The sequence below is a fragment of the Podarcis muralis genome, chromosome 7 (assembly GCF_964188315.1).
Source record: "Podarcis muralis chromosome 7, rPodMur119.hap1.1, whole genome shotgun sequence".
NCBI classification, from domain to species: domain Eukaryota; kingdom Metazoa; phylum Chordata; class Lepidosauria; order Squamata; family Lacertidae; genus Podarcis; species Podarcis muralis.
In genome coordinates, this window is record NC_135661.1 from 7718570 (window position 1) to 7742887 (window position 24318).

Consider the following 24318-nt stretch of genomic DNA (forward strand, 5'->3'; position numbering starts at 1 on the left):
TGCCCTGGAAAGAGATGACTGAGCAATTTTGGCGACCTTGTTGGAAGTGCCGAACCCTCAGGTTTGCTGCAAAATGGATGTTTTGTGTTAGGGAAGGGAAACTAGGGCTGCCATACGCTTGAAAATGGCGTCTGGGCAGATTTTAACAGCTAGTCCTCCTTAGGCTAAGTGTTGCCCTTAAAGAAGAACTAGCAGGGAGGCGAAAAAGAAGGATGGAAGGTGCAAGGCTAGGAGCAGTTTCCCTGTCGTTGACTCTGGCGCCACCTACTGTTGGGCTCCCTACCTCCCGCCCTACCAGCCACCACCAATGCTGCGTGAAGATGTTTCTAGGTTTCCCAAACTTGTCTCTCTGGCTGATTTTGGACTACAACTCCCAGCATCCCTAGCTAGCAGGACCAGTGGTCAGGGATGATGGGAATGGTAGTCCAAAAACAACTAGAGACCCAAGTTTGGGAAACCCTGGACCTGGATGTTGGTGATGGAGGAAGGCTCTCTGGGGACAAACCTCAGCAGCCACGGTGAGCAGGTGATGGGCGCTAAACAACGTGGCTTGCTGGTTCCCCTGACTGGCTGCGCAGGAGCAAAGCGGGGTTTGGCCCCAAGCAAATGGCCTTCTGCAAATGTTGGCCTTCAGTGGGGTGGGGGGGGCTTAAGTGAGACGGACGGGGAAAGAAGAGGGGAAAGTGAGAAATTGGGGAAGGGGGTCTTGGGTGGAAGGAAAGTGGGGGGGGACGCAGGTAGATGAGGAAGGGGGCTTCTATTTTTGTGGGCACCCCTGTTTTGTGTTTAAAACACACTGCTTTTTCTCCCTCCCCAGAGACCATCATGGCTCTTTTCAAGACCAGCTTTAAGATTGACTTCCCCTTTGACCTGCCAGAGACATTCTTCTTCATGTTCCTCGGGTGAGCAGGGTGAGGGATTTTGGGGTCAGGTCCACCCCATATACAGTGGTACCTCGGGTTACATACGCTTCAGGTTACAGACTCCGCTAACCCAGAAATAGTACCTCGGGTTAAGAACTTTGCTTCAGGATGAGAACAGAAATCGTGCTCCGGCGGCAGCGGGAGGCCCCATTAGTTAAAGTGGTGCTTCAGGTTAAGAACAGTTTCAGGTTAAGAACGGACCTCCGGAACGAATTAAGTACTTAACCTGAGGTACCACCATCCCCTCAATAATTCTGGGAAGTGGAGTGTGCTGTTATAGGGAAAACTAGGAGGTTTGGCTTTTGCTGCCCAACTCCTGAAGGGACTGAGTCCCCTAACTCAATGGTCAGTCAGAGATGAATGGATGGAGGCAAGATCCATAGAAAGCAAGGGGAATCTTTATTTTTCTGTTGCAACAGAGTTCCCTCCCCTCCTTGCAAGCAAGGAGGTAGGAGAGACCCAGAATAATGGTGCACAAGCCCCTATAAAGACTTTTGAAATTGCCCACCCTGTACCCCAAAACATCCCCCCCCCCACAAAAACCATACGTATATCACAGAAGTGGTCTCCAGCATATATTTGAGAGTGTTGCTTCTCTCCTGTCTGCCAGGATACCTGATAAATGCCTTAAAGGTAAAGGCAAAGGGACCCCCTGACCATTAGGTCCAGTCGTGACCAACTCTGGGGTTGCGGCGCTCATCTCGCTTTCAGCTTCCGGGTCATGTGGCCAGCATGACTAAGCAGCTTCTGGCGAACCAGAGCAGCGCACAGAAACACCATTTACCTTCCCGCTGGAGCAGTACCTATTTATCTACTTGCACTTTGACATGCTTTCGAACTGCTAGGTTGGCAGGAGCTGGGACCGAGCAACAGGAGCTCACCCCGTCGCGGGGATTCGAACTGCCGACCTTCTGATCAGCAAGTCCTAGGCTCTGTGGTTTAACCCACAGCGCCACCGGCGTCCTGATAAATGCCTTACTTGATTGCATTTTCTGGGTAGCCTGGCCATTCCTTTGAGATGGTAAATACTTTAGTTCCTGAATCTCTTGCACATATTGATAGTTTGCTCAGCTTAACAGATACTTGCCAGACTGTATTTGAAAAGGGAGGTGTAAGCCCCTACAGTCCAAAGACAATTGGAAAGCTTTCCCCATTTCCTTCCCCCTATATGAGGTCAATTTGAGAGAGTCAAAATGACTTCAGGATTGCTCTCCTGTACTATTACAGACATGTGGTTTATATACTTGTGCATGTGTTTGCCTTGTACATTTATGAACATTCATTCTATATTTGAGACCTTAGAACTCTTATAACAGTGTCAAGGTTTCTGGGGGAAAACCTACGGTTTCCAGGGTCCTTCATGGGGGCACCATGTGCTTGAAATGTGCTCTGAATGTATGGGGCGGATGTGACCCATCTCCTTCCTTGCAATGCAGCCTTGGGGGGGGGGGTTGACACCGAAGGGGTATTGTGTGCCCAGCAGCCAAAGTGACCCTAACCTCCCTCCCTCCCCTCTTTCTTTGCAGCGCAGTCTGTGGGGTGGTGAGCTGCGCTTACCTCTTCTGCCAGCGCTGGTTCCTGGGCTACGTCCGGAGGAACTGCTTCACGGCCAAGCTGCTTGCAGAGGAGTAAGTCATACCTTGGGAGTGGGGGGTCTTATGTACTGAAGTTCTCACCCTGGGCCAGCAGGGGGATACTGTAGATAGTTTTCACTCAGGTCCACATATGCAAATAAGGAATTGAAAGTGACGTTCAGTGATTGGATAGTTACAGAAAGTGGTTACTGTTGCTTTGTAGTTGAACTCTATATAAGCAGGTTGGCTGAACCCTTCAGTTCAGTTCTGGCCTGTGAATAAACAAGAGCTGTTTGAAGAATCACTGTGTTGTCTGATATGTTCACTCACAACTTGGGGGGCATGCGCTGGGGGCATGTGGGGCTCCTGCAAGGACCGAGTCACTGGCCTCAAACACACTGCTGCCTCTCGGTCTCAGTTTCCCACTCTGCAAAACGGGAACAACAGAAGTTTGCCTCGCCCGGTTGTTGCATGGGCGATAAATGTTCCATGAAAGCTCAAATGAATTGTAGCAGCTGCCATTCTCCTTTCACATATTTGGGGTCCTCTTGGGTTTTCCATGACATAGGGATTACAAAAAAAATTCTGGCTCTGGGAACAGAATGAGTAGGGTATAGAAAAAAGCATATTGTGCACAAGGTATTTAAAAGTGAGTGACAGTAGAGGGGTCAGCAAACTTTTCCAGCAGGGGGCTGGTCCACTGTCCCTCAGACCTTGTGGGGGGCCGGACTATATTTTTTTTTGGGGGGGGGAATATGAATGAATTCCTATGCCCCCAAAATAACCCAGAGATGCATTTTAAATAAAAGCACACATTCTACTCATGTAAAAACACGCTGACCATCCGCAGGCCAGACTGAGAAGGAGAGTGGTCCGGATCTGGCCCCCAGGCCTTAGTTTGCCTACCCATGGTAGAGATGGACCAACATTTTATTATTACTTCCTCCATCACCCTGAGAAAAAAATATTCTCCCTTGTATGCAAGCTTTCAAGCGGCACAGAAATCCTCAGCGCCTTCTGCCTGGTGGAAGAGCTTTGTGATACCTGGAAAATGTACAGATTCCTCCACCAAATGAGCTTTTCTATTTTTGCTTTGAGCTGTGTGTGACTTGCTGGTCTGACATCAGAGTTAGCTTTGTGCAGGGAAGCCCTGCCTTTCGTTTTCAATCCTGAAAAATAACCTTAGTTGTTTGTTTGTTTGTTTGTTTGTTTGTTTGTTTGTTTGTCTGTCTGTCTGTTTGTTTGTTTCTGGTACCTTTTTCCAGGAAACCTCTTTACTCGGTGCTGGTTGCCCTCCTGCTCTCCTCCATCACCTTCCCATCGGGCCTGGGGCAGTTCATGGCCTCCAGGGTAAATACTGGGTATCACTCTCCAGCACAGAGCACACTGGAGCATATGCAGAGTGCCACCCTCTCCCTGCTGAATAACCACAGGTGGCACCCACAGGCCTGACAGCAGCCAGTGAACTGGCCAAAGGCCAACCTGTCTGGTGGCACAGAAAGAGGAACCCCCTGGCCCCCTCACAGACAAGAAGGGGGAGGGTGGGTGGGTGTTTGTGCTCCTGTTTGCGCCAGCCCTTCCAGACCCCCATCTTTCCTCCCCTGTAGCTGAGCATGAAGGAACTCCTCACCTCCCTCCTTGACAACCACACCTGGAGCGCCCTTTCCCAAAACGCATCGCTGGCCAGGCCCCTTCAAGTCGACACCCACAACCTGTGGCTCGAGTGGTGGGACCCCAACATCACCGTCTTTGGCACGCTGGCCATCTTCCTGTTCATGAAGGTACCTGGCCCGCTTCTGAAGCACACGGAGGGGGGGGGCCCTCTGATGAGGGACGAAGGGTCCAGGCAACTCCCCACCCACTTCTGTTACGGTGCTTTCACCCTCAGGAGTTGGAGTGTTCTCAGGCATGCCGTGGCATCACAGGCTGCCTGAAAGCAAGCGGCCATTACCCTCGGCCTCACTTTCCCTCGCTCTTTTCACAGTTCTGGATGCTGATCCTGGCCACCACCATGCCGATGCCCGCTGGGTACTTCATGCCCGTCTTTGTTTATGGTAAGTGCCCCCCCCATCTCCCCTCTCCCTGCATCAGATGACCCGACCCCATACTGGGTCACAGAATCAAAGAACTGGAGAGTTGGAAAGGTGACCTTGTCCAGCCCCATGCACTGCAGGAGCCACAGGTAAACGCAGGATCAGTTTCACTGGTCTCAGCTGTCAAGCACCAAACAGAGAAGGGGAACTCCATGACAGTTAATCCAGTTCAAAACCAGTTTGAGCGTGCAGTGTAGACGTGGTCTGGAAAGGATTGTCGCGGAGATGCAACCTGTCTCTTTCTACCTCTTCCTCCTCCTCCTTCCCCACCGCAGGAGCTGCGCTCGGGCGCCTGGTGGGGGAAACTGCCGCCTTCCTCTTCCCCCAGGGCATTTTATCGGAGGGGGGCTCCAGCCTCATCACTCCTGGAAGCTACGCACTGGCAGGTGAGTCTGCAACATGGCTCAAGGTGCCGGGTGGGGTGGGCACTTGCTACAGGGCAAGCCCATAAGCCAGGGCAGCCAAAGGTCTAGGCAACTACGGCTTGGCAGACATTTGCCAACTTTGCCACACGGCCCCTTCCCCTCCACCCCAGGGACTCACGGTTGCGATGACAGTGAGCGCCTCCGTTCACTACAATTCTGCGGGGTGGGCGTCTGTCTGGAGGATGCCCTAGGTCCCTCTCCCAATTCTTGGGGTCCTGTACCCAGCGAGGGTTAGGCTGGCCACTGAAATGTCCTCATCAGCACCCTGCAAAAACGGGCCAGGTTGCAAGAGGGGTGGGGCCCTCTGGGCTCCAAGGTGGGCCTTTCCTCTGCCGCCCCCTTCACCTTGCTGCTAGGTAGAAGAACAAGAGCCAGAGAGGTGTGAGAGAGCTGGGCTGGAAGCCCGAGACTGAGGGACTTGCCTGCTCCGTGCTGGATCAAAAATGGCAACAAGTGGAGAAGCAAGATTTCTTGGGGTGCTGATGCCGTGACCCTCCCTCCATTGGTCGTACATGTATGTAAATAGAACCGTATACAGTGGTACCGCAGGATGCGAACGGGATCCGTTCAGGAGCCCTGTTCGCATCCCGAAGCGAACGCAACCCATGACTGTGCGTCTGCGGGTTGCCATCCGCCACTTCTGCGCATGTGCATGACGTCGTTTTGACCGTCTGCGCATGCGCGAGCGGCGAAACCTGGAAGTAATGCGTTCCGCTACTTCCGGGTCGCCACAGAGCGCAACCTGAAAGCGCTCAACCTGAAGCAACTTCAACCCGAGGTATGACTGTATCTTGAAGACGCCACAGTCTCGGCTGACCTTTAATCGGAGGAAACCGAACCTGGAACCCCTGGAGTCCCTTGCAGCTCAGACACACTGGGGGGGGGGGCGTGTTGCAGGGGGAGGCCACAACCGTTAATCCTGGTGCGACACCAGCACAGAGGAGGGCCAGCTCTGTTATTAGGCGGGGCTGGAGGACAGAGCTGTGTTCGATTCATGACTTGTCCTCCCCACCGCTGAGCTCCTCTGCTCTAGTGCAGAACGCTATCCTCTTCAAGCAAGATGCAGACCCCAGCCAGCTCAGCTCTGGGACTTGGAATAGGAATTGGGGGGGCTAAGAAGGGATCCACGCCCAGGGTGAGTTGCCGGTCTGTCTCAGGACCATAGCTGTCAACCGTCCCTTATTTGGCGGGAAAGTCCCTTATCCCAGCGCCGTGTCCCGCTGCTGTCCCTTATGGATGATGTCCCTTAAATTTCCTGGGTTTCAAAGGAAGCAGCTCCTCTCCCTCCCTCTCTGCTGGCCAGGGAGGAGGGAGGCTCCAACCAGCGGCGTAGCGTGGGTTGTCAGCACCCGGGGCAAGGCAAGTAATTTGCGCCCCCTAACCCGTGGATTTGCGCCCCCTAACCTGTGGATTTGCGCCCCCTAACCCGTGGATTTGCCCTAACCCCAGATGTTGCGCCCGGTGCAGCCGGCCCCCCCTGCACCCCCCCACGCTACGCCACTGGCTCCAACTGTGTTGCTTGGTTGCCCGGCCCGCCCCCCTCCGGCCTCCTCTCACCAGCCTCAGCCCCCGGGAGCCCCTCCCCGCCGTGACTGGAGGGAGCCTTGGGCCCTTCCGCCGCCATCCTCCTCGCGGCCGCCAAACTGAGCATCTCTGCCTGGGGTAGCATCTTCTTAGCTTGGACTTTGTTTTGCGCAAAAAGTGGTTGCTGCTTGTAGTTATTTAATTGCAGTGTTTCATCAGCTTGAGCAGCAACCTCTGGAAACGAAGGGCTAAAAACCGGTGCTGCTCTTCAAAATTATCTGGTCCCTTTTAACTTAGTATTTCAGGTGGTTGACTAAAATCCTTTATTTGGGCTGCTGGCCCCTTATTTTTGAGGCTGCCGGTCCCTTATTTTCAAATCTGTAAGTTGACAGCTATGCTCAGGACCCCCCCTCCAGGGACAACCCTTGCTCTAGATTCTGTTTTCCTCCCTCCAGGAGCTGCAGCCTTCTCCGGCTCCGTCACCCACACCCTCTCCACGGCCCTGCTGGCCTTCGAGATGACGGGGCAGATCGCCCACATCCTGCCCGTCATCCTCGCCGTGCTCATCGCCAACGCCATCGCCCAGAAGTTCCAGCCCTCCTTCTACGACGGCACCATAATCGTCAAGAAGCTGCCCTACCTGCCGCGTATCAGGAGCAGGCACATTGGGTGAGGTGAAACCCCCTCCCACGTCACAGGGTGTGAGGGAGCAGGTGGGGACACAGCTTCGCGCCCTCCCACTCCCGGGACATTGAGGGGCATCCCAAGAGCCTTCTCAGACATGCTGCTTGCTGATGAGGGAAAGGACACTCTGCCCATGCTCAGAGTCTCTCTTGCCTTTTGCCGCTTTGCATATCGGGAAGGGCCGTAGCTCAGGGGCAAAGAGTCCGCTTTGCGAGCGGAAAATGCCAGGTTGTTGCAGAGCGAGTTGGCCGGTAAATCACAAAGTTCAATAGTTGGGAGTGAACTCTTCATGGTCTTGGCTGAGGGTCAGGCCTGATGCGCACAGCAGCTCGTTCCCTGTAGGTCAGGGAACTTTTTCAGCAGGGGGCCAGTCTACTGTCCTTCAGACCTTGGGGGTGGGGGCGGACTATATTTTGAAGAGGAAAAATGAACGAATTCCTATGTCCTACAAATAACCCAGAGATGCATTTCAAATAAAAGCACACATTCTACTCATGTAAAAACACACTGATTCCTGGACTGTCCGCGGGCCGGATTTAGAAGGTGATTGGGCCGGATCTGGGCCCCAGGCCTTAGTTTGCCTACCCATGCTGTAGGTCTTACTCCACGAAATCAGTTGCCGAGACTAAAAGTCCCCACCTCCCCTCAACCATCTAGTTCTGCTCCTCTCCCAGGGCTCCTTCCAAGCAATCGGAGACTGCGCCTGGGTGAGACCAAGATCTCCTCTGCCCTTTTCATGCCTCTTCTGGTTCTGGGAGACTAGGGGAGAGTTGGGAGCTTGCCACAGCCGGAGAGGGAGACACCAGTGACTCTTCCCCAGCCAGACTCATCTCTGCCTCTTGGCCTCCCTCGTCCCACGCTTCTGCTTCAGTTTCTGCCTCTGATTCTGGACTTCTCTCTGCCACAGACTCTCCCAGCTCACTAAGCCCTGTCTTTTCCCTGTGACCACTCATCATCGCCCCACCACCAATCTCCAGGCTCTGAGCCTTTGACCCTTGGGGGTTCCTCAGCTGGTTCCTCCCACTGTTCTTCTGCACCAGCCAGTCTATGACACGGGTTCAATCCCTGCTGGTATCGCCAGGTAGGGTTTATTATACAGTTCAATTTCAAATGCAGGGAGGGATTTCACAAGGTTAAAAAGCATAAAAATGTTTTCCATCAACATAAACTTTTATTTCCAGGGGCAAACCCCATGATCCTCTCAAAATAATAAGCACAGCTTTTTAAAAGAAGGCAATAGTTTGAATTTATGGGATTCAGCCAGGCAATTCCTGGGACCCTCCCCTGCCCAAAGGTCTGGGAGAAGGAGGACGCCTGTACCAGATTCTCACTTGAGCACCATTTGAAAGCGGAATAGAAAAGCTAGACAGGAAACAACTGCTTCAGTCACAAAGAGAAAGTTGAGTTCCCTCTTCATCCCCCATAGAAGCCCAATTAAAATACTCTACTAGTGTGCCTTCTTCTCTCTTCGTATCTTTTTAAATATATTATAAAAAGTAGATGAAATTATGTACAGCCCAAACCTCTTACCATAAAAATATAACGAAGCCCTGCTCTTAGGAGTAAATGGTCGTTCCGTCCATGTCTACTCCAGAAAACAAGAAATGATTGCAAGGATTGGCCTCCACTGAGCAGAACTGGACTTCATGAGAAATAAATGGCATAATCTACTTTTCTTTTGAGAGTCAGCACATCTACAAGCCCTGTTTAAGGGGGGGGGAGCAGCAGAGACCTTGTAGCTTGCTTGATAAAGAACTTTTTGTGGGGGAAGCAGTCCTTATTCTGACAAACTCCTTACAGTTTGATTGCCGTGGATCTTCAGGGGGCATGAAGTGATAACGGTAGAATCTCTGACTTTGAAAATGTATTTATTAGCAAGACCACTGATAAATACAGGTAGGGTTAGAATCTGCCTGAAACCCTGCAGACCCATTGCTGCCGACCAGTGTGGACACTATAAAGCTAGATGGGCTGACTCCGTAGAAGGCAGCTTCCTAGGTCCCTATATTCCAGGGCAGGGCACACATTCACTGGTGGGCTGTGCGCATGCTGTCAATTCACAGGCCTTTTAACAGCCCGCAGACCCTCTGGGAATCTTTGCTCTGCCATTACTGGGCTCTCTCTGGGGTCATTCTGACGCCACTTTCTCCCGCCTGCAGCTCCTACAAGGTCACCACAGAGGAGTTCATGAACACCAAATTCGTCTACCTGCCCAGGGATGCCACTTTCCAGGAAATCCTCAGCACAGTCACCTCGACAGACGACTCCGAGTACCCGGTGGTGGACAATGCTGGTACAGTCATATCTCATGTTACGTCCACTTCATGTTGCGTTCTTTCAGGATACGTCCCGCGGTGACCCGGAAGTACCGGAAAGGGTTACGCAAAATGACGTCACGCGCATGTGCAGAAGTTGCGAATCGCAACCCGCGCATGCACAGACGCGCCACTGTGGGTTGCGCTCTTTTCTTGTTGCGAATGGGCCTCCGGAACGGATCCTGTTCGCAACCAGAGGTACCACTGTACTGGGACTTAATGAGTTTTCTGAGGGGGAAGGAAGCCCTGCAATGCTGGGTTCCTGGTTCTCCCCTCCCGCTATTTCCCAAACCCCCATGGCCTTCCCTGTGGCATCAGGCCTGGGGCTTTATTTCACTTCCCACTTTGTGGGTGTGTTGAGGCCCCTGTCCAGCCAAGGCGGCCCACCTGAGGCTCTGCCCATCCGGCCAGCGTCACTCTCGCTCACTTTTGGGGGGAAACCATAGCATGGAACTGAGACAGAAGGGGAGAAACAGCAGGAATTGAGAAGCAGCGGGGACTTGCTCTTTGCCCATGCTCAGGAGGCGTCAGGGTACTTACCCAGACACCTCCGCCACAGTCCACGAAGAGATCTAGAGCGGGAGCTGCCCCCTTGTTCCAGCATAGGCCTCGGTGGAGGGGACCTAGTTCTCTTCTACCTCTTGTGTTGCAAGGGGGTTGGACTAGATGACCCTTGGGGGGCCCTTACACCCCTACAGTTCTAGGATGCCACTATTGGAGGCAGGATGCTGCTGGAGGACCAGTTGTTGTGGGGATCCCTAGTGGGGTCCTGCGGGTGGGCCTCCAATCAGGCACAGCTGGGTGACCGCTGGGCAGCGGGGGGAGGGAGCTAGACTAAGGCAGGCCTAATCCAGCCCATCTCATCTTCTTCCCGGGGTGCTGGGCTCGACAAGACCCTCTTTGGCCTGATCCTGCAGCCGAGCCCTTTTAAGGCCTTTTCCTTCCACCTCCTCTCGCCCGCAGAGACAGCCATGTTGCTGGGGATGATCCAGAGATCTGAGCTGATCAAGTTCCTCCAGACCCAGGATGATGCCAGCTTGCCCCACAAGGCACAGGGGGAAGAGGTGGGTCACAAGCCCCCAGAGGCTGAGATGGGAGCCGCCTTCTGCTGTGTGTGGAGGGAGGGGGGCAGCCAGAGTTGCATGTGCCCCACACCGCCCAATTGCCACACCCTGCAAGATTTTATTCCTCCCCAATCTCTCCTGCAGCCTCCATCTGCCCAGACCTTGGAAGGATCCTGCGCCATCAGCCCTGTGACCCTACAGCTTTCCCCATGGATGTCCCTACACCAGGTAAATGGCTGACAGACAGGCGAGAGTTATCAGATGAAGCATGGCAGGAAGTGCTCTTGGCTCTGGCACACCCCTTTATTTGTTTACAGTGAAATGGAGCCTCCATGACCAGGAGGAGTCTACCTCCGTATGTCACCTGCTTTAGAATAATGGCAGGGAGGGCTGTTGTGGCTGCCTTCGCGTTCTGCACCATCGGGGCACATTTCCCACCCTGGGAAACAGGGCAAAAGGCCTGCCTAGGTCTTTGGGGGGAGGCCAGGGCAGAGGGTGGGTGTGTGGAAGTAGGGGATTTTTAATTTTTATTACAGAGAGAAAGATCCTTTGGGGATGGGAAAGGCGAAGCATTTTCTGCCTGCCTCCCAACACTAGTTTTCCTGCCACAGCCTTTGTGGGGCTGCTTCTTGGAAAAGGAAAAAACACACAGCTGTGTATTCTTGGCTGTTGGGCCCTTCCTCCAGCCTCCCTGACAGGGTTCCTGAGAGAGTGGAACAGGATCCTACCTCTGTGCACACACCCTGCTCTGTGAAAATGAAGGAAAAGGGGCATTCTCTGTGTGTGGTGCATGCGCTTCTCACAAGATGCTGCTGTCACCAGGGAAATGGGTTGGCTTTTCGAGATGCAATGAGCCTTGTTAAAGGAGCTATAGGCAGGGGCTACCCCACATCCTGGGACGCGGGTGGCGCTGTGGGTTAAACCACTGAGCCTCTTGGGCTTGCTGATCAGAAAGTCGGCGGTTCAAATCCCCGCAATGGGGTGAGCTCCCGTTGCTCGGACCCTGCTCCTGCCAACCTAGCAGTTTGAAAGCACATCAAAGTGCAAGTAGATAAATAGGAATCGCTCCGGCAGGAAGGTAAACGGCGTTTCCTTGCGCTGCTCTAGTTGGCCAGAAGCAGCTTAGTCCTGCTGGCCACATGACCCGGAAGCTGTACGCCGGCTCCCTTGGCCAATAATGCGAGATGAGCACCGCAACCCCAGAGTCGGCCACGACTGGACCTAATGGTCAGGGGTCCCTTTCCCCTTTACCTTTACCCCACATCACCATCCTGACCTTCCCCCCATCTCTCTCCTCCCCATTTCTCTCCCCACAGGTGCACAACCTTTTTGAGCTTCTGAACCTTCAGAGAGCCTTTGTCACGCAACTGGGGAAGGTGGTTGGCGTTGTCTCCAGGAACGAGGTAGCTGGCTGGCGCTCTAAAGCGGGGCAGATTGGGAGAGGATGGGGCTGGATCCTGAACTCAGAGAGCTGCAGAAGGGGGAGAACTGCATTCGAATCCCCTCCTGCCCTCAGCCGCAAAATACACCGGGTGACTCTGGGCAGGTCATGCTCTCAGCCTGACCTACCTCGTAGGGTTGTTGGTGGGAGAACAGCTTACAGCACACTCAGAGTGCTTCTGAGAAAGGCAGGAGGAATAAGTGTTTCTTGAGGAAGGAGTTCCCAGTTCCCCATCAGGGGTTGCAGGAAACTAGGGCAGTTAAACTGCTTCCAAGCTGCTTGCAGTGTGAAAACATCCACCCCACTTCCCATCCAGCTCTCAGCTTCCTTCCTTCTTTTTCCTTCAGGTGAGGAAAGCCATCGAAGACCTGGCAAATCCCAAAGCAGCAAAATGAGGAGACCACAGAGGACCAGACGGGATTCGAAACTGCGATGGAAGGAGATTGAATGTTACCTGGTGTCAAGAGCAAATTACAGATGTATTTTCACACCTTTGGTGGCAAATGGGGATGGACGGGGAGGTCCAGGATGGAAGCATAAGTTCTCGGCATGTCTTGAAACCTTTAGCAACTGAAACCTTTAAACAACTGAAAAATATAAAACCCTATTATTATTATTTTTACAATATGATGGAAGGTCTGTGCTAATATTTGGGCTGAGTTGAAAGGGACCCCCAAATTCACCACCTGAATTTCTGGGGTGTGTGGGGGTGTTCCAGTGGTTTCCAGGGTGGTACAGAATAATGTGAATTTTTTTGGGGGGGGTGTCTTAAAAAACCCCACCTCCTGCTCCTAGGAGCGCCACCACTGGGCAAGGGAAAGAGGGAGCTGTATGGTGGCATTTCCTTTGCAATCAAAGCATGTCCAGAGCCGATTTCCTGCAAGAACAGCTTAAAGTGCAAAAGAATCACATATAAATTGGTCCCTGCTTCCTTCATAGAATTGAGAGTTGGAAGGGACCCCTGAGGGTCATCTAGCCCAACCCCCCAATGATGCAGAAACCTCAGCTAAAGCATCCATGACAGATGGCCATCCAACCTCTGCTTAAAAACCTCCAAGGAAGGAGAGTCTACAACCTCCCAAGGGAGACCATTCCACTGTCCAAACTGTCCATCAGAAAATTCTTCTTGGTGTTTCATTGGAATCTCCTTTTTTGAAGCCATTGGTAGGAGTCCTACCTTCCAGAGCAGGAAAAGACAAGCTTGTTCCATCTTCCATGGGACAGCCCTTCAGATATTTGAAGATGGCTCTCGTATCTCCTTTCAGTCTCCTCTTTTCCAGGCCAAGCATACCCAGCTCCTTCAACTGTTCCTCATACGGCTGGCCCTTTGTCATCTCGGTCCCCTTCCTCTGCTTGTCCCTTGTTGCAACAGGGCTCTGAGCTTCTTTCCAGCAGTTAGCAGACTCTGGCTACATGGAGGCAATTTCTGTGCAATATCTCTTTTATTATTTACAAATATACACACTGAGCTGGAGGGTGGAGGTGGGGCAGGGTGGAGGAGCAACGAGGTCCCTCAAAGCAGGTATCTCCCCCCAGCCGGCCAAGCAGACTCCCCTGGAGGAAAGAGCGAGGGGTTTGCCCCGATCTCGTTCTGCAAACCAAGCAAGCAGACGGAAGGTGGCCATTTGGCGGCTCTCGCAGACGTGGGAAGATGGGAGTGGGGCACTCGGCCCAAAAGACCTTTGCCTACGTGCCGCCATCTTCAGAGGCCTCCTTGGCTGCCCCTACCAAACCCAGGCACCCTGGGGCTAGTAAACAGAGCGGCCCTGGAGGTTCAGTTTAAATAAAAGGGCTTTAGCAGTGAGATTGGGACGCGGGTGGCGCTGTGGGTTAAACCACAGAGCCTAGGACTTGCTAAACAGAAAGTCGGCGGATCAAATCCTCGTGACGGGGTGAGCTCCAGTTGCTCAGTCCCTGCTCCTGCCAAACTAGCAGTTGGAAAGCACATCAAAGTGCAAGTAGATAAATAGGTACCGCTCCGGCGGGAGGGTAAACGGCGTTTCCAGGCGCTGCTCTGGTTCACCAGAAGCGGCTTAGTGATGCTGGCCACATGACCCGGAAGCTGTATGCCAGCTCCCTCGGCCAATAAAGCGAGATGAGCGCCGCAACCCCAGAGTCGGCCACGACTGGACCTAATGGTCAGGGGTCCCTTTACCTTTTACCTAGCAGTGAGATTATACCCACCAAAAAAGCAACAACTGCTTTGGGGGGGGAGGTGTTGGGGGGGTGCACCCATAGGAGGAGCGTATGATTGAAGTGATTCAACTGTCGTGACCTCCTCCAGGGCTTGCTTGAGCAAGCAGACGTCATCCAAGGGTGCCACAATTTGAAGAACCTCCTCGAATGCTCAGGAACACCTGCCAGATGCGACGGTGGAACCCTTGACCCAAGCCCCCAGCCCAGCCTCTGTCCTCCCTCCAGAGTCCTCTAGTTATAGAACACCTCGTCCTCCGAGAGGGAGCTGCTGTCAACGTATCGGAGGGAGGTGCTGCTGCGCTGGAGCCACAATGACCCCACGGGGCTCTCCTGCCCCGCTTCCTGGGGCAAGCCCTTCGCCAGGCTGTCCATCGGGGTGCTCCAGCCGGTGGTGAGGGGGGACTTGCAGCTGGAGAGGGAGAAGGCCGGGAGGCTGCTGTCCAAGTTGGAGGGGCTCCCTGTGCCCTGCGGGGTGAGGAGAAAGGTCCCCGGCGACAGATAGAGGCCTCTCAGGTCTGGAAGGAGGAGAAATTATTATTATTAATTACGGTAAATTTGGGGAAGGGGCTGCGGTTCAGGGGTAGAGAGCTGCTACTTTGCATACAGAAGGCCCCTGGTTCAATCCCTGTCAGCAGCATTTCTAGGTAGGGTTTGAACCCATTGCTGCCAGTCAGAGTAGACAACACTGATCTAGATGGACCAGTGGCCTGACTCAATATAAGGCAGATTCCTGTGTATCAGGGATGGGGAATCTGTGCCCCCCCCAACAGATGATGTTGTGAGTGAGACTCTCCTCAGCTACCAGGGCCAATGGTGAGGGATGGTGGGAGGGGAAGATCAAGAGCATGGGGGGGGGGCAAGGGTCACCTGGACCTATAGCATCCTCAAAGGATAACAGGGCGCAACTGATTCACAAAAGCCTTCAAGGATGGAGAGACCCAATGCTCATTGAAGCTGACAGACGTAACTAATTTAGCATCATTAATTTCATTGGGTCTACTATGACCCCCCCCCCACACAACAACATAAAAAAATGGGGAGAACCAGAGGTGGGTTGGAAGTTACCTTGGAGCTGGGGGCCTTCCTGTGAATCCCCCCCATAATTCAGCTCCTCTTCATCCAGGGAGGACCAGGCGCTCAGCGTGGCTTCGGCGATGGCAAACTGCTCAGCCACACCTGGGCGGGGGAAGGCAGAGGGCAGAAGATGTGAGGGAAGCAGCCGGCCCATGCCAGCCCTGCCTGGACCCTCGCAGGTCTCGGAGAATGAAGCTGCAAGCCAGGCTTAGCCTAAATAAACCATCGCACCTTCCCCACCCCCCAAAAGGGAGCCCCTCCTGATCTAGAACGTCCCGGCTTTCTTGGGAACAAAGCTGAGGGCTGCTTTGCAGCTGGGACTGACACAGCGTATGACCCCCTATGCCACCCAGTTCCTTCCTGGATTATAAGGAGGAAGACTCGGTCAAAATTTACTGCAGTTTCCTCTTCCGGGATGCTTGGAAAAGGTGACATTTGTGCCATGCATTTAAGGAGCTCTTAACACCACTTTTAACAGCCATGGCTTTCCCCCAAAGAATCCTGGGAGCCGAGAGCTGGGAGGAGATCCCTCACAGACAGCTACAGTTCCCAGCACCCCTTGACATGCTACAGTTCCTCCCGTGAGCGCCATGGCACTCTGAAGTGTATGCAAGCAGCCTTCACGAGCAGTTTCAGAGGAGAGGTGCAGGCGCCTCCTTTATGGGATTGCAAGGCCCCAGCCCCACTACTGACCTGCTGCAAACCAGGCCTCCTTCAGCTCATCGGTGAGGTCGGCGTAGATTTCCTCCTCCGTCAGGGCCTGCTCCCAGCCCGTCCTTGGAGCGCTCCAGCCCTTCCACTCAATGAGGTGGGCCACGCGGCCACGGGCCATGGCTGTGGGCTTGGTGACGTGGTCTTTGATGCTCTGAACGAGGCCTGGGGGGGGGGGGGCAGCAAAGATGGAGGAGGCACAATAAGCACACTTGGGAACAGAGGGACGGAATCTATGCCAGCCCCACTGAGAGCCTTGCAGGAAGGTTTCCATGGGAACAAATGCCCCGTACAATAATACTGTTTTGTAGATTGGAAGGTTAAATCGGAAGCTGAGCTCACTGCCGGTAATTCCGATTTTGCTTTCCTCATATTACTAATGCCTGGTTTATATGATGAATGCATGTTCTATACATTTATTTATTTTGCGCACCGTACATCTCGGGGTGGTTCACAGCATAAAAACGCAAGATAAAAACACATCATAAAAACCACCATATATTTGTAGGTTGCTACCTTGCAAGGAATCGCCTTTGGCTAGTGCAATAAACGTATTGGGTGAAAACAACTGCGTTCTGCGTCTCCTTCTGCCCGACACATCTTTGCTTGCAAGGGAGAACAGCAGATTTCAGCTGTGCCTTTCTGTGGTTAGCAACCCACCTGCCTCGTCAAGCTGGCACCCGCCAGAAATAAACGGAGCAGAACTCAGAACAGCACCAAAAGAGACTCGGTCACATTGCTCCCCCTGCTGCTCTGCGAGAGGGCGAGCCAAGAGGATGCCAGGGCCTGCAAATCTGGGATTGCCATGGTGGCAGGCAAAAAAGGAGCGGTGGTCCAGGCCCCTTGGAAAGGGTGCTGGGTGACTTTTTAATCCAGATGCCAAAGTCCCAACAGGGGGCCCTGGAAGCAAGGAATTACCCAGGTCTCCCGAAGGGATTCACACAACCGCCTGCTATGCAACAGGATTCACAGGCTATGCCCGACATGTTTCAGAATCTGCACCATTTAATGGCAGAACATTCAGATCGGTTTTTGCTCCTTTTGCATTGTAGTGTTCTATTTTGTGAGGGACACAGGTGGCGCTATGGGTTGAAACACAGAGCCTAGGACTTGCTGATCAGAAGGTCGTGGTTCGAATCCCCACGACGGGGTGAGCTCCCGTTGCTCAGTCAACCTAGCATTTTGAAAGCACGTCAAAGTGCAAGTAGATAAATAGGTACCACTGCGGCGGAAAGCTAAACGGCATTTCCGTGCGCTGCTCTGGTTCGCCAGAAGCGGCTTAGTCATGCTGGCCACATGACCCGGAAGCTGTACGCCGGCTCCCTCGGCCAATAAAGCGAGATGAGCGCCGCAACCCCAGAGTCGGCCACGACTGGACCTAACGGTCAGGGGTCCCTTTACCTTTATTCTATTTTGTGGGCTGGTGCTTACCCAGGCCCCCAGAAGGCAGGAGTGTTGACATCCAGCTCTTTCACAAATGAGCCAATTATATTGTGATCCACCATAGCAGGAACTGTTTCCTCATGTCTTCCTTTGGTTCTCTTGGGACCATTTTCTCAACACAAACTACACATGCCACTTTAAGTGGGTATTTTCTCTCTCTGCTTCTAGCAGGCCCCTATGAACAGCAGGGGACGCGGGTGGCGCTGTGGGTAAAAGCCTCAGCGCCTAGGGCTTGCCGATTGAAAGGTCGGCGGTTCGAATCCCCGCGGCGGGGTGCGCTCCCGTTGCTCTGTCCCAGCGCCTGCCAACCTAGCAGTTCGAAAGCACCCCCGGGTGCAAGTAGATAAATAGGGACCGCTTACTAGCAGGAAGGTAAACAGCGTTTCCGTGTGCTGCGCTGGCTCGCCAGAGCAGCGATGTCACGCTGGCCACGTGACCCGGAAGTGTCTCCGGACAGCGCTGGCCCCCGGCCTCCTGAGTGAGATGGGCACACAACCCTAGAGTCTGTCAAGACTGGCCCGTACAGGCAGGGGTACTTTTACCTTTACCTTTATGAACAGCAGCTAGCAGCCAGAAATTCAACAGGTGAAGCACTCCTTGGCATGGAAATGCAGCTATGGGAAACTTAAGACTGCTTTAAAAAATAAAATAAAAGAGGAGACAATGCCATTCCTGGAGAATTGGTTCAGGAACAGTCGTTGGCCATGACAGCTAAATGCAAACACCTTGTTCCAAAGTAGCAGAGCTGGGGAGACAGGCAAAGGATGCGTGTGGAATTGTTTTGCTAAATCTTGCCCTGCTTATGGGTTGGCTCCCAGGACGTTTCCGAGCACAATTCAAAGTGTTGGTGCTGACCTTTAAAGCCCTAAACGGCCTCAGTCCAGTATATCTGAAGGAGCGTCCCCACCCCCATCGTTCTGCCCGGACACTGAGGTCCAGCGCTGAGGGCCTTCTGGCGGTTGCCTCACTGCGAGAAGCCAAGTTACAGGGAAGCAGGCAGAGGGCCTTCTTGGTAGTGGCACCTGCCCTCTGGAACGCCCTCCCACCAGATGTCAAAGAGAAAAATAACTACCAGACTTTTAGAAGACATCTGAAGACAGCCCTGTTTAGGGAAGCTTTTAATGTTTGATGGATTACTGTATTTTAATATTTTGTTGGAAGCCGCCCAGAGTGGCTGGGGTATAAATAATAATAATAATAATAATAATAATAATAATAATAATAATAATTATTATTATTATTATTATTGGTTTTCCAGAGATGTTCTGAAGAGCGCATTTGGAAACAGAGAGAGGGCCAAAGCCTGGAAGAAGCAGAACACATGGTGCAATTCTAGAAGTCAAGGGTGCGAGGGGGAGAGCAGGTGTACCTACCCCCCAGGGAAGAGGTGGCTAGGGCCGTCACGTGGTAGGTGCGGGGGGAGCCGGTGTCTCCACTGGAGAGGAGCCCGCCAGAGGGCTTGAAGCATTTCTGCAAGAAGAGAAAACAGATGGAGTGGGGGTCAGGAGTGGGGGGAGTGAAAGAGCAGGACTGGGGAAAGAGGGGGGATTCATTCTGACAGGTGCATCACCTGCTTTTGGGTGGAGGAAGCCAAATTAGGCAAGAGAGAAAGTTATCTGCCCACCGGGCCCACTGCTGCCTGTTCTGTTTTGCAGTGACTCTTTCGGGGTCTCTGGCACCAGGAATGGCCATAGCTCAGAGGTAGAGCGCCGGCTTGGCATGCAGAAGGTCCCAGGTTCAATCCCAGGCAGCATCTCCTGGGGAAAAACTGCCTGTGCCTGAATCAACAGAGAAGCCGCTGCCCATCCGTGTGGACAGTATTGAGCTAGATGGGATCCCATGGTCTGACTCAGGATACGGACATTTCTTATGTCTCAAAGGAAGAGCACCTGCTTGGCTTGCAGAAGGTGCCCGGGTTCTGTCCTTGGAATCTCCTGGTAGGGCTGGGAACGCCTGCCACCTGAGACCCCGGAAAGCCACTGCTGCCAGTCAGTGCAGGCACAGGAGACCAGAAATCTAGGAGCTCCACAGGTCCACCACCATTCCCAAGGGAGGGAGATGGGTCATGCCAAAAGCAGTTACCTCGCTGCCATCCTTCTCTGGGGCATTGGAAAGGCCATGGCTCTCTTGGGGGGCAACAGGGGGGCTTTCCAGCTGAGGGGTGACAACAGGCTGGTCCTTGTGGGCGCTTGTGAGGAAATCTGGAAGAAGGAGCAGAAGGGAACCATCAGCAGAGCTTCTGGAGGCAGAAAGGCCTCCTGGATGGGGAGGGGGCTGTCCTGCTGTGACCTCTACCCCCCCCCCCCGAGTTAGGATCATGATAGAAACATGTAAGATTATGCCTGGTATTGAGAAAGAAAGAAATGTTTCCCCCCCTCCCTCTCCCTCTCTCATAACATTTGGACCCAGTGGGATCACTCAGCGAAGCTGAATGGTGGGAGATTCAGAGGGCCTTCTGGTGGTTCCCTCATTGCGAGAAGTGAAGTTACAGGGAACCAGACAGAGGGCCTTCTCGGTGGTGGCGCCCGCCCTGTGGAACGCCCTCCCTTCAGATGTGAAGGAAATAAGCAGCTATCTTATCTTTAAAAGACATCTCAAGGCAGCCCTGTTTAGGGAAGTTTTAATATTTAATGCTGTATTGTTTTTAACACTCGATTGGGAACCACCCAGAGTGGCTGGGGAAACTCAGCTAGATGGGCGGGGTATAAATTATTATTATTATTATTATTATTATTATTATTATTATTATTATTATTATTATTATTATTACAGTGGTACCTCGGGTTACATACGCTTCAGGTTACCTCAGGTTAAGAACTTTGCTTCAGGACGAGAACCGAAATTGTGCTCTGTTGGCACGACGGCAGCAGGAGGCCCCATTAGCTAAAGTGGTGCTTCAGGTTAAGAACAGTTTCAGGTTAAGAACGGACCTCCGGAACGAATTAAGTACTTAACCCGAGGTACCACTGTACATATAAAACGGATGCCCTGCACAGATTTAAACAATGGAACTCACCCCAGCAGGAGGCAATGATAACCACCAACCTAGATGGCTTTTTTGAGGGGGGAGGACTAGACAAATTCATAGAGGAGGATTACAGCTGCCAAAGGTTATGGCTATGACCTAATCCGGCAGTCTGAATACGAGGAATCGCAAGCTGGGAGTGCGCTGGCGTTATGCTCAGGTCGTCTCCCTTCTGGTTGGCTGCCACAAGGACAGGAGGCTGGGCTCAGAGGCCTTTGGCTGGATCCAGCAGGTCTCCTGTTCCTTAAATTTTCGAGTCACCTCACATCCGAGGCAATGAAATAAACACACTTCAAATGGGTTTGGATGACGCATCTTCCAGCAGGGAGCCGGGGAGCCAGGGGGACTCAGGACAAACCCAAAAGCTCTGTTCCGCAGCTGCTCTTTTTGCATTCAGAAAGGCGCCTATGTGGATCAACACCCCCCCTTTTTAGTGGGGGGCTCCTTTCAGGAGAAAAGTGGTGACTGAGAACCAGCAGGAACCCCCAGACACCTTTAAAGGGGCGCGAGGGGAGTGGAAGGGCGCCTGCCAGGACCCACCACCTACTAATCCCAGACAGAGGAGACACAGTGGTGGTCAGGGAGGGAGGGAGGAGGTTGGCATTTTGCACATGCTCAGAGGCACCTTTCTTTTTTACGCCTTCATATGCCCAGGACTGGCTCTGTAAGTCAACGCCAAAAGCTTGACCTTTGGGCTTGATCCATTGTGCCTCGGCTTGGAGGAGCCGAGAATCTTCGCCATCACGCCCCCTCTGCTCTACATATAAGGTTCTAGTCCTCACTGATTTCCAACAGAGCCTGTTTCAGTCCTTTGCTCTGCAGAAAGGAGCCAGGGCTCGCTCCATTTCGTCCAGTCTTTGCCTAGAGCAGCTATTTCCTTCACTTCCATGACCCCACCTCACTCAGTTTGCCAAAGGTGCCTTGATTTGAATCTTCCCTGAGCTTCCCTCTCTCCCCAGGGACTGCGTTTCTTAGTCTCTCCTCACCTTTGTCTCAACAGTCTCAGACAGTCTGGTGCAAACAAGAGAAGCTGAAATCGGCTGCCGGCAGGGGATGGAATCACAGAATCGCACACAGAGAAGCCCTGTTGCTGCTCTGCACATCTCCCACTTCCCAGGGAGTTAAGGCTCTGTTTACACGGCCTTCTTCCCATGTCATAAGCTCACAGTCTTCCTCTTCCTTTGCAAGTTTCCTCCCTTGCTTAAGAACCCAGCAGAGCCCCCACGCTTGGGGAAGGTCTCTGTGTGAGTCAAAAGCTGGCACTCACGGCTGCTCACTCCAAGAGGCCTGTTGGTTCTAGGGAGCTGCTTTGTCCCCATCTTAAGTTGATCCCCAGTACCAGCTTGGATCACACCCTAGGGCTTGCCGATCGGAAGGTCGGCAGTGCGAATCCCCGAGACGGGGGGGTGAGCTCCCGTTGCTCGGTCCCAGCTCCTGCCAACCTAGCAGTTCGAAAGCACGTCAAGTGCAAGTAGATAAATAGGTACCTCTCTGGCGGGAAGGTAAACAGCATTTCCGTGCGCTGCTCTGGTTTGCCAGAAGCGGCTTAGTCCTGCTGGCCACATGACCCGGAAGCAGTACGCCGGCTCCCTCGGCCAGTAAAGCAAGATGAGCGCCGCAACCCCAGAGTCGTCCGAGACTTGACCTAACGGTCGGGGTCCCTTTACCTTTACTGAGCATGTGTAAAATACAAACAAGAGCCCTGCTGGATCAGACCATGGTGGGCTCATCTAGCCCAGCTTCCTCCTTCCCTGGAGAGACCAAGCAGGTGCCTCCCTAGAAACCCACAACTGTGGCTGTGCAGAGGTAGACTGCTGCTGGGTGTGGAGGCCCCATTTAGCCATCTCAGCTGGCAGCAACAGGGAGGCTAGTGGGGCTGGCAATGGATGTGGAGGCGTGTCTCTGGATTCGGAGGGAGCCCGGGGGTCCCAGCTGCTGCTGCTCTGGGTTATGGGCATAGGTGTCAACGTTTTCCTTTTTTTTTAAAGGGAAATTTCCTTATTCCGAATAGGATTCCTTGCAAGAAAAGGGAAAAGTTGACAGCTATGGTTGGGGGGAAGGGGCAGCAGGGGTCCTGTTTCCTACCAGTCCACGTGTTCTCCAGCCCTCTGGCTGCCCCCCTCCCACGTCTCTCCAGGGGCCTTGACGGGGAGGCAGAATCCGAACCCAGGACCTGCCGCACCTCAGGTCCTTCCCAAGCGTCTCCCTTCCCAGCGACTGCGAAGGGAGGGGCGGTGAGGAAAAGAAGAAGAGGCTCCCCCCGCCGGGCGCGATTCTGGTCCCTCCGCTGCTGAGCAGCCGCGCGGAAGGAAGCGCGACAAGAAGCGGGTGGGGGGCGGATTAGCTGAGCCCAGCGCGCCCCCCCCCCCAGCAGTCCGGGCGTCCCGGGGATGGGGAGGGAGAGGCGCAGACCCTTCTCGCCCTCCCTCCCCGTCCCCAAGGGCGGCGGCTCTGCTAACTCGTCCCCGGCGGAGGAAGGGAGCCCCTCTCCCCCTTCCCCTTGGGCGGCGCGGCGGAGAGGCTCACCTTTGGTCACGCACGACCCCATGGCGGCCGCCGCTGCCCTCCCCGCCGGGGCGCATCGAGGAGGCACCCGGAGCCGCCCGCGCGTCCGCCTTGCTCCTTTCCCGGCGGCGGCGGCGCCTGAAGCGAGGCGGCGGAGCTGCCTCCGTCGAGGGGCGGCGCCCCCACACGCTCAGCCCAGCCCAGCCCAGCCGCCCGACGCCGCGCGCTCCTCGGGGCGGAGATCGCCGCGCCTCCGACGAAGCGGAGGGGCGCCGGGGACCCCCCAGGCGGAGGGGAAAGCGCTTTCCTCGCCGGAAAAGCCTCCGCGCAACGGCAGCCCCCTCCTTCTCCGGGGTCAGGCGCGAGGGCTTTGGGTGCTCCTCAGAGTAGACCCATTGAAATACGGGCGCGGGAGCCGGACGCTCTCCGCTGGGCAGATGAGCCGGGATTAGCATCCTGCCGGCGGTTCCCACGACGCCACCCGTCGCGACTCCCGACGGCTTTTGGGGGGCGGGAGGGGGGCGACGAAGTTGCCAGAACAGCGTGAACAAGCAGCTGCCCCCGAAGTTATTGCAGTCCAAAGCAAGGACCTAAGGATAGAAACCCGTCTGCCTGGAGCTCTGCCCCTATTCAGTGTGGAAACTAGCAGCTGGGACCCCTTTTGTCAGGAGAGGGAGCTCTTGCGCCTTGGAAACGAGCCCTGGGGTTGCCTACTCGGGCTGGCAGCAGTGGCTGGCCAGCAGGGGTGCTCACTTGAATAAAATACTGGGGGGCGCATAATCGATCACAAAAAACTTTGCACACAAAACGTTTGAATTGCAACGTCCATCAACTTTGCAAGGGTGCAGTCCCCTCAATTTGGGTGTGGGTGTGTGTGTGAAGGGCAGTGGCGTAGCACAGTTTGCTGGCGCCCAGGGCACATATGCACGTTGGGCAGGGCACAGAGGGTGAATGGTTCAGTTGGTTGGCATCTGTCTGTCTCAGTAGACAACAAAAGAGTGCACCTTCAGGGGTGAAGTCAACCCACTGGAGAGTTATAGCTCCTGCTGTGGCTGGAGAGACTGGTGCAGGAGAGAGACATGTTTTGTTGCAGCTGGGGCAGACGAAGGCATCCAGTTGTGCCGATGCACCGTGGCATTTCTTCTCTCTGCACTGCTCCCTGCAGTCATCCCTCCTCTGGTCACTGCTACAAATGCGCAGCAATCTGCAAGGGATTCTCACCCAGCTGGGTTGAGGCTGCCCAGGGGCGTCTTACCCATAGATGGTAGTGGCGCGGGGTGCCAGGGCACCAGATTTTGGAGGGCGCCACAGGCTGAGAGTC

The 24318-nt window shown here is 54.0% G+C and overlaps 2 protein-coding genes across 7 annotated transcripts in view; one reads left to right on the forward strand and one right to left on the reverse strand.

Annotated features, from left to right (window-relative positions):
- The window catches only part of CLCNKB (chloride voltage-gated channel Kb), a 33485-nt gene extending 20826 nt beyond the window's left edge, over window positions 1-12659 (forward strand). For all 5 annotated transcript variants that reach the window (XM_028741394.2, XM_028741398.2, XM_028741397.2 and 2 more), the window contains 12 exons: window positions 818-902; window positions 2450-2551; window positions 3763-3847; window positions 4105-4278; window positions 4482-4551; window positions 4866-4976; window positions 6995-7208; window positions 9383-9516; window positions 10502-10602; window positions 10747-10830; window positions 11919-12005; window positions 12391-12659. In XM_028741394.2, the coding sequence (XP_028597227.2) occupies window positions 818-902; window positions 2450-2551; window positions 3763-3847; window positions 4105-4278; window positions 4482-4551; window positions 4866-4976; window positions 6995-7208; window positions 9383-9516; window positions 10502-10602; window positions 10747-10830; window positions 11919-12005; window positions 12391-12438 (1295 nt within the window). In that variant the 3' untranslated portion in view covers window positions 12439-12659. The remainder of the gene's footprint in view (window positions 1-817; window positions 903-2449; window positions 2552-3762; window positions 3848-4104; window positions 4279-4481; window positions 4552-4865; window positions 4977-6994; window positions 7209-9382; window positions 9517-10501; window positions 10603-10746; window positions 10831-11918; window positions 12006-12390) is intronic.
- Window positions 12660-13466: 807 nt separating this feature from the next.
- On the reverse strand, window positions 13467-23186 carry FAM131C (family with sequence similarity 131 member C). Of its 2 annotated transcripts, none has more exons than XM_028741393.2 (6): window positions 23019-23186; window positions 19550-19668; window positions 18841-18937; window positions 16007-16189; window positions 15305-15415; window positions 13467-14754 (listed from the first exon to the last, which is right to left on the reverse strand). In XM_028741393.2, the coding sequence occupies exons 1-6, from the start codon at window positions 23038-23040 to the stop codon at window positions 14471-14473; spliced, it is 816 nt and encodes a 271-aa protein (XP_028597226.1). In that variant the 5' UTR covers window positions 23041-23186; the 3' UTR covers window positions 13467-14470. The 2 variants fall into 2 exon arrangements, with proteins under 2 accessions (XP_028597226.1, XP_028597225.2); XM_028741392.2 differs by lacking the exon at window positions 23019-23186 and adding an exon at window positions 20484-22020.
- Between the last annotated feature and the right edge of the window lie 1132 nt (window positions 23187-24318).